The following is an 11,741-nucleotide window of genomic DNA, read 5'->3' on the forward strand; positions in this document are numbered from 1 at the left end:
TAAAAAGGGTTCCAATGGTGATCCAGGAAATTATAGATCGGTGAGCATGACATCAGTGCTGGGCAAAATGGTAGAGACTATTATAAAGAACAAAATTATAGAGCATATACATAAGCATGGATTAATGAGACAAAACAAACATGGATTTAGTCTGGAAATCTTGTCTCACCGATCTATTACATTTCTTTGAAGGGGTGAATAAGCATATGAATAAAAGTGAGGCAGTCGATATTGTGTATCTGGATTTTCAAAAGGCATTTGATAAAGTACCTCATGAAAGACTCCTGAGGAAATTAGAAAATCATGGGATAGGAAGCAATGCCCTATTGTGAATTAAAAACTGGTTAAAGGATAGAAAACAGAAACTAGGGTTAAATGGTCAGTATTCTCAATGCAGAATGGTGGATAGTGGAGTTCCCCAGGGGTCTGTGCTGGGACCACTGCTTTTTAACATATTTATAAATAATCTAGAGATGGAAAAGAGGAACCCAAACCATAGTTACATGATGCAAGGTTCCACATTAGGAGTCACTGCCCAAGTAAAGGATCTAGGTGTCATCGTTGATAATACCTTAAAACCATCTGCTCAATGTGCAGCAGTGGCTAAGAAAACAAACAGAATGTTAGGAATTATTAGGAAAGGAATGGAAAACAAAAATGCCTTTGTATCGCTCCATGGTGCAACCGAACCTAGAATACTGTGTGCAGTTCTGGTCACCGCATCTCAAAAAAGATATAGTGGAATTAGAAAAGGTACAGAGAAGGGCAATGAAAATGATAAAGAGGATGGGACGACTTCCCTATGAGGAAAGGCTAAAGCGGTAGGGCTCTTCAGCTTGAAGAAGAGACAGCTGAGGAGAGATATGATAGAGGGTTTTAAAATACTGAATGGAGTGGCATAGGTAGATGTGACTAGAGGGCACACAAAGAAGCTATTAAGTAGTAAATTTAAAACAAATTGGAGAAAATATTTCAACACTCAACAAGTAATTCAACTCTGGAATTCATTGCCAGAGAATGTGGTAAAAGCAGTTAGCTTAGCAGGGTATAAAAAAGGTTTGGATAATTTCTTTAAAAACAAAAAAAAAAGTCCATAAGCGATTATTAAGATGGGCTTGAAAAAAATTCACTGCATATTCTAGCATAAGCAGCATAAAATCTGTTTTGCTGTTCTGGGGGATCTTGCCAAGTACTTGTGACCTGGATTGGCCACTGTTGGAAACAGGATACTGGGCTTAATGGACCTTTGGTCTGTCCCAGTATGGCAATGCTTATATGCTATCTGGTCCCAGTCTGAGAAGAAACTACAGCTAACTCACAGAAGTGAAGCCTACAACTGCTAACTGCAAACTATAATCACTGTTTAAATCAGATATGCAAAACTCTTTGACAAATTCATACTAAATATTACTTTAAACAATTTGTAATACAGGTTACTCCTTGAAATGCTAGCTGTGTATTGAATCATGCATGCCATTTTTATATTACCATGTCTAAGATAGTATACTAGCAAACTGTGGAACTGTGCCCTGAATAACATTGTGTGACATTTGCATTAATTTAATCCACTATAAACCCAAGCACAAACTGTCATCTTACTGACATAGAATCAACATTGTAATTATATTAAATTCTACAAGAGGTCAGCCCAATGCTCAATGTGCAAAAAAATCCTGGTTTGATTTCTACACTAAACTCCTGATCCTGGGACCAGCTCAGGTTGCAAATGCTGAAGAGACAAGAAGATGGCTTGATACTACTCCTGCAGCAGGTTCTAGAAGAGTTTTGGAGTGGAGGAGTGGCCTAATGGTTAGTGCAGCAGGTTGTGGACCTGGGGAACCAGGTTCAATTCCCACTGCTGCCTAATGGTCAGCAGTAGGTTAAGATCCTGGGGAACCAGGTTCAATTCCCTCTGCAGCTCCGTGTGACCCTGGACAAGTCACTTAGCCCTCCATTGCCCCAGGTACAATATACTTAAGATTGTGAGTCCACCAGGGACAGTGCAAGTACCGGAATAGCCATATGTAAACCACCTCAATTTGTGCTTCAAAAGAGGCAGTATATCAAAAATTGAGAAACTTAAACATTGTGGTCTGCACCTTCCCAACAGAGGACTGCTGCTGCAGTGGCTAAACTGACAGGTGTGGAAAAGAGGGATTCAAAATAATGCAAATATCCAGGTGGCTGCCAATAAGGGCTCAAAATAACAAATCCACAATCGAGACAGTTAATTTGCATAGGCTAGATGCCCAAACAAACAGGAAAGGCAAAAATCTTTTACAGTTTCAGTTGCTTTGAGGATGCACGCGATTCCCCTTTAATTAGCTGCTTTCAGAACTTCTAATTCAAACCAGTGGCGTAGTCAGAAAGCAATTTTTGGGTGGGCCAATAGGTCAGATGGGTGGGCACCAGGGTTGCCAACTTTTTTGAAATTGAAAAACTTGCCACCTGATACCCCACCCCATGCTCCAGCTCTACCCCACTCCCAATAACTTCAATAAGGGTAGCAGTGCAGGCTTCAGGGGGAAGTACAAGAGATTGCATGCACTCTTCCACCTCCATTGAGCCTCGGTTCCCTAACATACATACTTAGCCTGTATAGCAAGACCACACACTTTTCAACATATCTTTCCAGTTACACGCTATAGAAATGATCCCAGAAAGTATAGTCTAGTATTAAAGGCAAATAAATTCTGCATCCACAGAACCCCCTGTCCCTCCCCCAATGGGTACAGAGCAGAGTTAGGACATCTTCTATATTAATTCTTACCTCAAACATTCTGAAGATCACTCTGTGGCAGGGAAACCCTGGAGCCCTGCACTAAGGCTGTCACCACTCACTGTCACTCATGCACCACTCTCACTGATAGACCCACCCACAGCCACGCCCCTTCCGCACATAATTGCCTACCTCAACATTCTAATGAAGCTGCAACTTCCGGTTTGTGAGGTGCCAGAGATCGGAATTTAGCCCCATTACTATTTGCCCCGCCCTCGCGTCAAACATCGATCTACTACGCGACGACGATTGGAGGGAGTGAGCCGGGCAGGCTGTAAGTCACAGGCAGCGAGGGAGCCAGCCAGCCACTCTCTACGTCACGGGGCGGGGCGCCGGCCAGGGAGGGGCGCCCACGACCACGACCACCCTGAAGCACGGAGGGTAAGTCTAAGTCCAGCATCAAGGGGAGGGGGATGGGAACGAAAGCGCCTTGCTAGCGCCCGTTTCACTGGCCTCAGAAACGGGCCTTTCTTACTAGTTTCCCCATAAAACTCACTGTAATCTCAACAGCCACCATATAGTAAATCTTTAAAACAAAATGTCACTCATAACCTTGTGCAAATCTACAATGCCAGTACTAACTTCCAAAAGAAGGATCCTACCTATGAAAAAGGCATTGCCCTACATATTACAGTGGGGCCGTAAAATATCAATACATCTATTGGGAAAACTAAACAAACCAAACTTACTACAGAAGGCTACATAGAAAATTCATGCTAACAGAATACCTCAATCACACACAAGGAATAAAAATGCCAAATATAGAATAATTGACGAAAAAGTATAAACATAAATATAACCAAAACCCCAAAAAGCCAAACCTTGCATGTAATACAATACCAGAGATACAGAAAGAAATGCATTTCCTCCTGTGCAAAATATAAACATAGTACGTGTCAGGGATGGTGTTGGAGTGCAAATAGAGCAATTGCTCTTGGTCCCCTGGCGGCCTGGCCAGAGAGAGCCACAAGCATGATGGAAGCTAAAGGCAGTGCAGTCTGGTGATGGGCTTTGAGGTTCCCTCCCAAATTTATGGCCTGGGCTCCAGCCATGTCTAACACCAGCTCTGGCAAGATGTATATTCCAAATGTGACATATTCTAATCACAAAATATTTTTTCTACCTTTTGATGTCTGGTTATTTTATTTTTCAAATCAGCTTGGTTCTAATCTCTGGTTTCTGCTTTCTTCTGTCTTCATTCACTTACCAGGGTCTCCTGTCTATTTGTCATTTCTTCTCTCTCCTTGTCCAGTATCTCCACTATGTTCAAATTCCTGCATCCATCACCACCCTTCTATCCCCTACCCCTGTGTCCAGCATCACCCCTTGTGTCCCTATGCCCTCACATGCCCAGTATCTCCCTTTTGAGTTCCTACTGTCCCCTATGTCTAGTATCTCTCCCCTGTGAACATATACCCCTCCCTCCCAGTGTCCAGCATAGCCTCTCTATTCCCATATTCCCCCCTCTCTGTCAGGCATCACCCCTCTGTGTTCATATGTCATTCCAATACAGCATCTCACGTCTGTTTCTGTATCTCCCCTTTCTTCCTCACTCACACCAATGTCTCTCTCTGCTCTCCGTCCCCACCTATCCAGCTACTCTGCTTCTCCCTTCCAGCTTTTGGCTCTTTCTCCCACTGTGGGTTAAACAATTTGTCTCCCTCTTCCTTCATCCCCTTGATCCGCCATCTCTCTCCCTTCCCTCTAATCTCTCCTCCTGGTACAGCACCTCTCTCCGTACCCTCAAGCCTCCCCTGCAGGCCTTCCCTACAGCCTCTAGCCCCCCTCCCACCAGGTCCAGCACCTCTCTCCCTTCCTTCCAGCCTGCCCCCCTTGCAGGTCTAACAACTCTCTTCCTTTCCTCCAGCCCCCAGCCTCTCTCCCTTGCAGGTCCAGCACCTCTCATCCTTCCCTCCATCTTCCCCCCCCCCTTTCAGGTCCATCACCTCTCTCCCTTGCCTTTTTCCCTTGCCTCCAGCCAGCCAGCCAGCCACCCCCCCCCCCCTCATTGCAGGTCCAGAACCTCCCTTCCTTCCAGCTTGCCACCACCCCCCTTTGTAGGTCCAAAACTCTCTCCCTTCCCTCCAGCCAGCAACCTCTCCCCTTGCAGGTCCCAAACCTGGCTCCCTTCCCTATAGCCAGCCAGCCCACCCTTGCAGGTCCCAAACCTCTCTCCCTTCCCTCCAGTCAGCCATCTCCCCACTTTTGCAGATCCAGAATCTCTCTCCCTTTTCTCCAGCCAACCCCCTTTTGAAGGTCCAGAACCTCTCTCCAATCCCTTCCCTATGGCCTCAAGCCCCCCCCCCCCACCTCCCACCCCCACGCAGGTGAAGCCACTGTCTACCAGCCTGTCCCTCTCCCACCCTACAGGTACAGCCACTCACTCCGTTTTCCTCCCTCACTATCGCTTCACAGGTGAAGAGATCTGCTCCAGAGCCTTCCCTCCACCACGATCAGCTGAGCTCTCTTCAGCGCAACTTCCTGTTTCCGAGAGGGCAGATCGTGGTGGAGGGAAGGCTCCGGAGTGCTCAGCGAATCACTGCTGGCCGCGCCCTTAATTTAAACCAGACGCTTACGGCAGGGGTAAGGGAGGGGAAAGAGATTCTCAGCAGCCACAGAGGGAAGGCTCCGGAGTGGGTCTGAAACGCTGCCGGTCGGCGCCAAGATGCTTTGCGGTGGGGGTGAGGGAGGGAAAAGAAGACTCACCTGAAGCTGCGGTTGCGATCCACTATTTTTGGGCGGGCCCTGATTCAAACCACCTTTCACTACTTCCTTTTCCTTTCCCTCCCCACTCAGTACCTAAATCTCCAACCAACAGCTCCCTCTCATTTACCTTCCTGCTCCTGTCAGGCAAATGGGTTGCTCTGTTAAGTGCTTGAACTTGTTCCTGCGGACCGGATGATGCCAGAGCTGATTTGTACTTCGTATCCCTCTCTGAGGAACAAACACACAGAAGCTGGGGTTTGGTGAGGAGCACATTTTGATCTCAGAACAAAGTGATACATGGTACCATCATTCAGTCAATTGCAAAAAAAGAAAAAGAAAATCAGCAAAGAAACTAACAAACAATCTCCAAAATAATCTGTAGCAGGATTGAAAATTATCTCCAGGAAAAAAAAAAATCTACACACAGAGTTTCCAAAAGGCTTTCTCTTTTCAAAGATTCAATAAAAATACAAAAACCCCAAAAGGTTTGTATGTGAACTGTATGAATCACGGAGTCGATATTCAGCTGGCAGGTCTCAGTATTTTGTTGGCACGGACGGTATTACGCCTGGAAAATAAATGCTAAGCCATGTCCAGGCTTCAGCACTGAATTTCTGGGTTTGCAAAGCTGGCTAAGACATAGCCAGTTAAGGGCAATATTTCGCATTTAACCAGCTATGGGGCACTGCATAAAGAAAGGACTGACTTTTATGTGCTTAGCCAGCCAAGTGCTGACTGCGCCCCTGCTTAACCTGCCAAGTACTGACTCCACCCCTGGAATGCCCCCAAATTAATCCATGTAAACACAGAAGAACACAAATCTTCGCACACTGGAAACAGCAAAGATGACTCAAAAGTAAGTCTCTTGACAATGCTTGATGACATACAATGTCATTATAAACTTGAATTCATCAAGCATTGTCAAGAGACTTACTTTTGAGTCATCTTCGCTGTTTCCAGTATGCCCCCAAATTAGCCATTGATTTAGTGCCTATGTCAAAACTAATCAGTACAAATTGAACATGAATAAAACTCAGGTTATGTTTTTAAGTAGTTTTCCAATTCCATCTTTTCCTAAGTCTTGTACCATCGGAGATGTGGAGATACAATTTGTTCAAAAAGTTAAATCATTAGGGGTAATATTAGATCAGACACTCACCATGCAAAAACACATACGTAAGGTAGATAACTGGGACAATTTTCTTGAAACTTAAGATCATTAGACATTTAAAATAATTTTTAACACCAGGATGTTTTCGAATGGTATTGTGAAAGTATCATCACCCACACTTTGATTATTGTAATATAGTTTACTGATGGGGGTTCCTAAAAGATTTTTAAAATCTGTCCAATCAGCACAAAATGCAGTTGCATGATTGATCTGTGGATTATCTAATTTGAATATCTTACACTTGTAACCCTCCATTAGTTACCTGCAGGATATCAAATTCGATATAAAGTATTAATGGTGGTGTTTAAAGGTACTAAGTGGTAAGATTTCCCCTGTTATTGCTTCTTCATTACATCCTCAATCAACTAAATAAATACCTTTTGCTCAAAGAACTGTTAAACAATGCACTATAATTGCTGTTTTAATCATAATTCTAAATAAACACTGAAGCCTCAACTGCCCTGAGGAAAGTCATAGACTTACAAAAAAAAAAAAAACTAAATGGGATTAACTAATCACAGGGTTCTATTAGACGGCAAAACAAAATGCAGTAGTGGGAAACAACTCCCAATATAAGGAGGAAAAAAAACCCCACAACACTCTCAACACTACTAAAACTAACAAACCTATGGTGAATTTTTAACCCAGTCCCAACCTCCATCATCCTTTACAATCACTACGTTCATCAGTGTCTAAAGAAGGTGTTGATGTCCCACTTGGAGTACTGTGTTTAGTTTTGGAGGTCGTATCTTGCTGAATACGTAAAAAGAGTGGAAGCGGTTCAAACAAAAGTGACGAAAATGGTATGCGGTTTGCATAGCAAGACGTACGAGAGACTTGATGACAGGGGTGTAGCCAGACACCCAATTTTGGGTGGGCCTGGGCCCAAGATGGGTGGGCATCAGAACTCCGCCCTGTCCCACAAGTGATTTGGTCTCTCCCTCTCTCGCCTGCATGCCATTTGGTCTCTCAAACATCCCCCTCCCCTGCATATCTTTTCAATAGCAGATTTTCACCGGCAGTGAGCAGCAACTAATACACACTGCTCATGTTGGCCCCACAGCCTTCCCTCTGATGCAACTTCCTGTTTCCACATAGGTGGGAATACATTAGAGGGAAGGCTGGTATGCAGGAAGGACAGTTGTTGGGAATTTTCGGCTGGTGGGGCTTGGGGATCCCTGCCAGACACTTCATAGGTGTGCTGCTACTGGGTGGGCCTGAGCCCAAAGTGGGTAGGCCTGGGCCCACCCGGGCCCACCCTTGGCTACGCCACTGCTTGATGACCTGAACATGTATACCCTGGAGGAAAGGAGAATGATATGATAGACGTTCAAATATTTGAAAGGTATTAATCCGCAAACAAACCTTTTCCGTAGGGGTGGGCATTTAGTGCACTATTAATGCAATTATGTTTTTTTAATTTTAACTACAATTACATTTTTTAAGGTCTCACGCGCTACCCATGCGCCCACTGCTATTTACCACCAAGGAAGTGGCCTGTGGCAGAAAATAGAAAGTTATTTTCTACCGCGGGATTCGCACGCCAAATTCAGAATTACTGCCCGGCTCACACGCTAGCCAGGCAGTAGTGCCGATTTGGTGCACGCTGTACACGCATAGGCCCTTACACAGTTTAGTAAAAAGGCCCCTATATAATTAAAATTTTTAATACCCAATCAATGTTGATTAAAATTTTAAATCGTTGCCCACCCCTAATTGAATAACATGTGGAGGAGTGGCCTAGTGGTTAGAGCACTGGTCTTGAAATCCAGAGGTTCAAATCCCACTACTGCTCCTTGTGATCTTGGGCAAGTCACTTAACCCTCCATTGCCTCAGGTACAAACTTAGATTGTGAGCCCTCCTGGGACAGAGAAATATCCAGTGTACCTGAACGTAACTCACCTTGAGCTACTACTGAAAAAGGTGTGAGCAAAATCTTAATAAATGTTGTGAAGGAAAATAAGCCACAGTGAGCATTTGTTCAAAATGATGTTTTGGTCAACGTTAAAAAAAAAATGGAAAAGCATGTGCCCAAAATGCATGTCATGATTAAGTTTGATTAATTGTGTGATTAAAATTTTTAATTGTACGATTAATTGCGATAAAAAATTTTAATCATTGCCCACCCCTACTTTTCCAGAAAAGGGAAAGTGATAGATCTAGAGGACATGAATTGAGGTTGAAGGAAGGCCACCTCAGCAATAATGTCAGGAAGTATTTTTTCATCGAGAGAGTGGTGGATACTTGGGACGTCCTGATGCGGCAGATGGAGATGAAATCCATAACAGTATTTTAAAATGCGTGGGATAAACACATAGGAATCCTGTTTAGAAGGAATCGATCCAAAGCAGCTTAGCGAAAACTAGGTGACAACACTTATTATTGAGAAGCAACGCCAGTACTAGGCAGACTTCTACAGTCTGTGCCCTGATCGTGGCTGGATTTGGATAGGTTGGAATGAAGCTTTTCAAGGACATTGATCACAACTTCAAAAGTTTTAGTACAAGGACAGTGTAGGACAGACTTCTGCCCAGCATTGTCCTTGAAAATAGCACGGACAAATCAAGATCAGGTGTACATATGTTGTGTCACCTCATCCATTATGTAATGAGTTTACATTCTCGGGCAGACTGGATGGACCGTTCAGGTCTTTATCTGTCATCATCTACTATGTTACTATGTAACTGTAGGCTATAAAGTCACCATTCGCTCCTGACTCTATACATCTTATTTTTTGAGGCACTTATTCCCAGCCCACCCAGTGCTGACAGAGTGAACCCACGTAACCCAAAAGACTTACCTGGATGTTTGGGGTCATTTGCCTTTTTTTCGCTTCTATAAAAGAACTGGGGTTATCGACAGCATTGGCTGCAGAAGTTAGAGCACTGAGGATCTCTTCAGGAATGAAATCACTCTGAATAGCGCTTGGAGACAACTGCCTACGTCCTAAGGTATTTGACTTTTCCCTCAATTCCGGGAGCTCTGTAAAGTTGCAGAAGATTGAACATCAGCTTGGGTTTGCTACTGAGGAGCCTACATTCTTGTAAGATTGACAGTCTGAAGATGCCTAAGTTTAGCAGAAAACTTGAGGCCATTCATATACAACATAAGTAATGAACTTATACCAGTAAGCCATAATATATTGCAATTTTCATTAACTAAACCAACAGCATCACAAATAATGAGACTGAAGATGGGTTTAGCACCCTCTTCCACATCCTGATTTTAACAAATGCATCTTTAATTATAGATTACTCGACCATTGTTAAAGTTGTGTAACAACTTTTCTCAGATCTGCTTTTACTACCACTTATCTAGCACAAGGCCATAAGCATCATTGTAGGTGAAGGTTCTTATGCTCCTGCTACAGTAGCAAAAAGCAAGGAAAGAACTGCCAGTTCAAACAACACAGAAAATAAATGTCATGGCATTGTGAGTCAACTTGTCAGCTACAAAGCTAATGGCTATGCACATTTCAGATTAATAAACAATTAACAGCCATTTTTTTTGTATTTGTTGTACCTGTTAATAAACATCGATTTGCCTTTTCTTCTCCAAACGGTGACATAGGTAGGATGTTTTTCATTTTTCTATTTGCTTGTTTTGACACTGCTGGTGACATGGACACTGGCACTTTAGTCAGGGACATAATGAATGTTTACAGTTCCCCTGAGGCTTTCACACTGCCAAAAAAAAAAAAAAAATCCAAGGACCACTATACTAGAACCAATTTTCTGCGTTTTCAAGCTGAAGCCTAAAGACAGGGGGAAAAGACAAATAAAAGTCTAAGTATATTAACAACCCTGAATTACAGTCAGTGGCATAGCTGGGACAGCAAGGGACCTGGGCAGAAATTTTTGAGATGGGCCCTCTATAACATCATTGCTCCAAAGGGAGGATGCACATTTCCTAAAGTCAAATGTGTTTAACATTAATGAAAATGTTACCTAGGTAAAGTGGTGCAGTCATGTTCATTATTATAAAAGTACTCTAAAAACAAATCTTAAAGACACTGGAGTAAAAGGAATCTGATACTCTGATGAGTTCAAGAAAATGTATAATAATATCATAAATAGAAAAGCAAAACAAATAAATAAAAGAAAATAAGACTTGCTTTGTTTCTATTTATTACTTTTAAAAGTGGACTAGTACAGCTACCACACCGCTTTATCCATGATAGTAAAACAAATTATTTCCACATTTCCATAAGAGTGTGCCTTAACTCTTCAACCTTTTCTAGTACTGTACTATCAAAAAAAGCATATTTTTTTACACAATGCTAATAAAACGTATGAAGTTTAAGGTTGCACTTACCAGTTTTTAAATAAAAACATGTATGGATCTACTTTAGACTTTGTCTCTCACTCCACGGTCCTGTGATCTCTTCTCCCTAAACCAGGCACTGCCTCAGTCAGGACACCCTTCTTCAAAGATACCAAGTTATCACACGCATTAAGCTGCCCTAACACGGGCACCCCTCCTCCTACATTCGAGGACTGATGATCTCCCCTCCCCGTGGTCTACTATCTCTCCCTCTCGCTTTCGCTCTCCGCCTCGGAACGTCTCCTCCTTTCCTCCCAATCCGCGATCCAGCACCTCTCAACCCCACCCCCAACTCCAAATCCAACGCTTATGAAGTTGCCACTATAGAGGTTGAAGAAGAAGACAGGAGGTAGGATGACGTCAAAACGTTGAAGCCACTTTGTTTAGTCTATGTTTCCTCTTCCTCGCTCTGTCGTCATCTAGTACACTCAAAACAAAGCAAGCAAACCTATCACCTGCTGCATCCTCGTTATCGTTCTTGTTGGTAGGTAGCATATTTATTTAATCTCATTTATATTTTAAAACATGCTGGCTTGTGCAGCATGCGGATCACAGAGGAAGTATTGGTTTCATGGGTTAGTAATAATTTGTTCTACATTTTAAATTATTGGGTAATTTAGAGGGGCTGGCTATAAGGAGTCCCTGTATTCGTGCAGAGATGTTTTCACCTAGTAAAGGGCCACCAAAACAGACACCATGTTATAAGAATCAGGTACTTAACAATCAGACTTACTATTTATAAGTACAATTTAAACAAAAAT

At 43.0% G+C, this 11,741-nt stretch overlaps 1 protein-coding gene across 2 annotated transcripts in view; it reads right to left on the bottom strand.

The window, feature by feature from the left end:
• AXDND1 (axonemal dynein light chain domain containing 1) overlaps nt 1–11,239 on the bottom strand; it is a 134,163-nt gene extending 122,924 nt beyond the window's left edge. Inside the window, exons 1-4 of one of the 2 annotated variants that reach the window (XM_030206601.1) lie at nt 10,972–11,239; nt 10,180–10,411; nt 9,458–9,639; nt 5,613–5,713 (exon numbers count right to left, since the gene is read on the bottom strand). In XM_030206601.1, the coding sequence (XP_030062461.1) occupies nt 5,613–5,713; nt 9,458–9,639; nt 10,180–10,306 (410 nt within the window). In that variant the 5' untranslated portion in view covers nt 10,307–10,411; nt 10,972–11,239. Of the gene's footprint in view, nt 1–5,612; nt 5,714–9,457; nt 9,640–10,179; nt 10,412–10,971 lie in introns of those variants that run through there. The other variant, XM_030206602.1, reaches the window with a different exon arrangement.
• Nucleotides 11,240–11,741: the final 502 nt, after the last annotated feature.

Source organism: Microcaecilia unicolor, chromosome 6 (assembly GCF_901765095.1).
Source record: "Microcaecilia unicolor chromosome 6, aMicUni1.1, whole genome shotgun sequence".
NCBI lineage: Eukaryota > Metazoa > Chordata > Amphibia > Gymnophiona > Siphonopidae > Microcaecilia > Microcaecilia unicolor.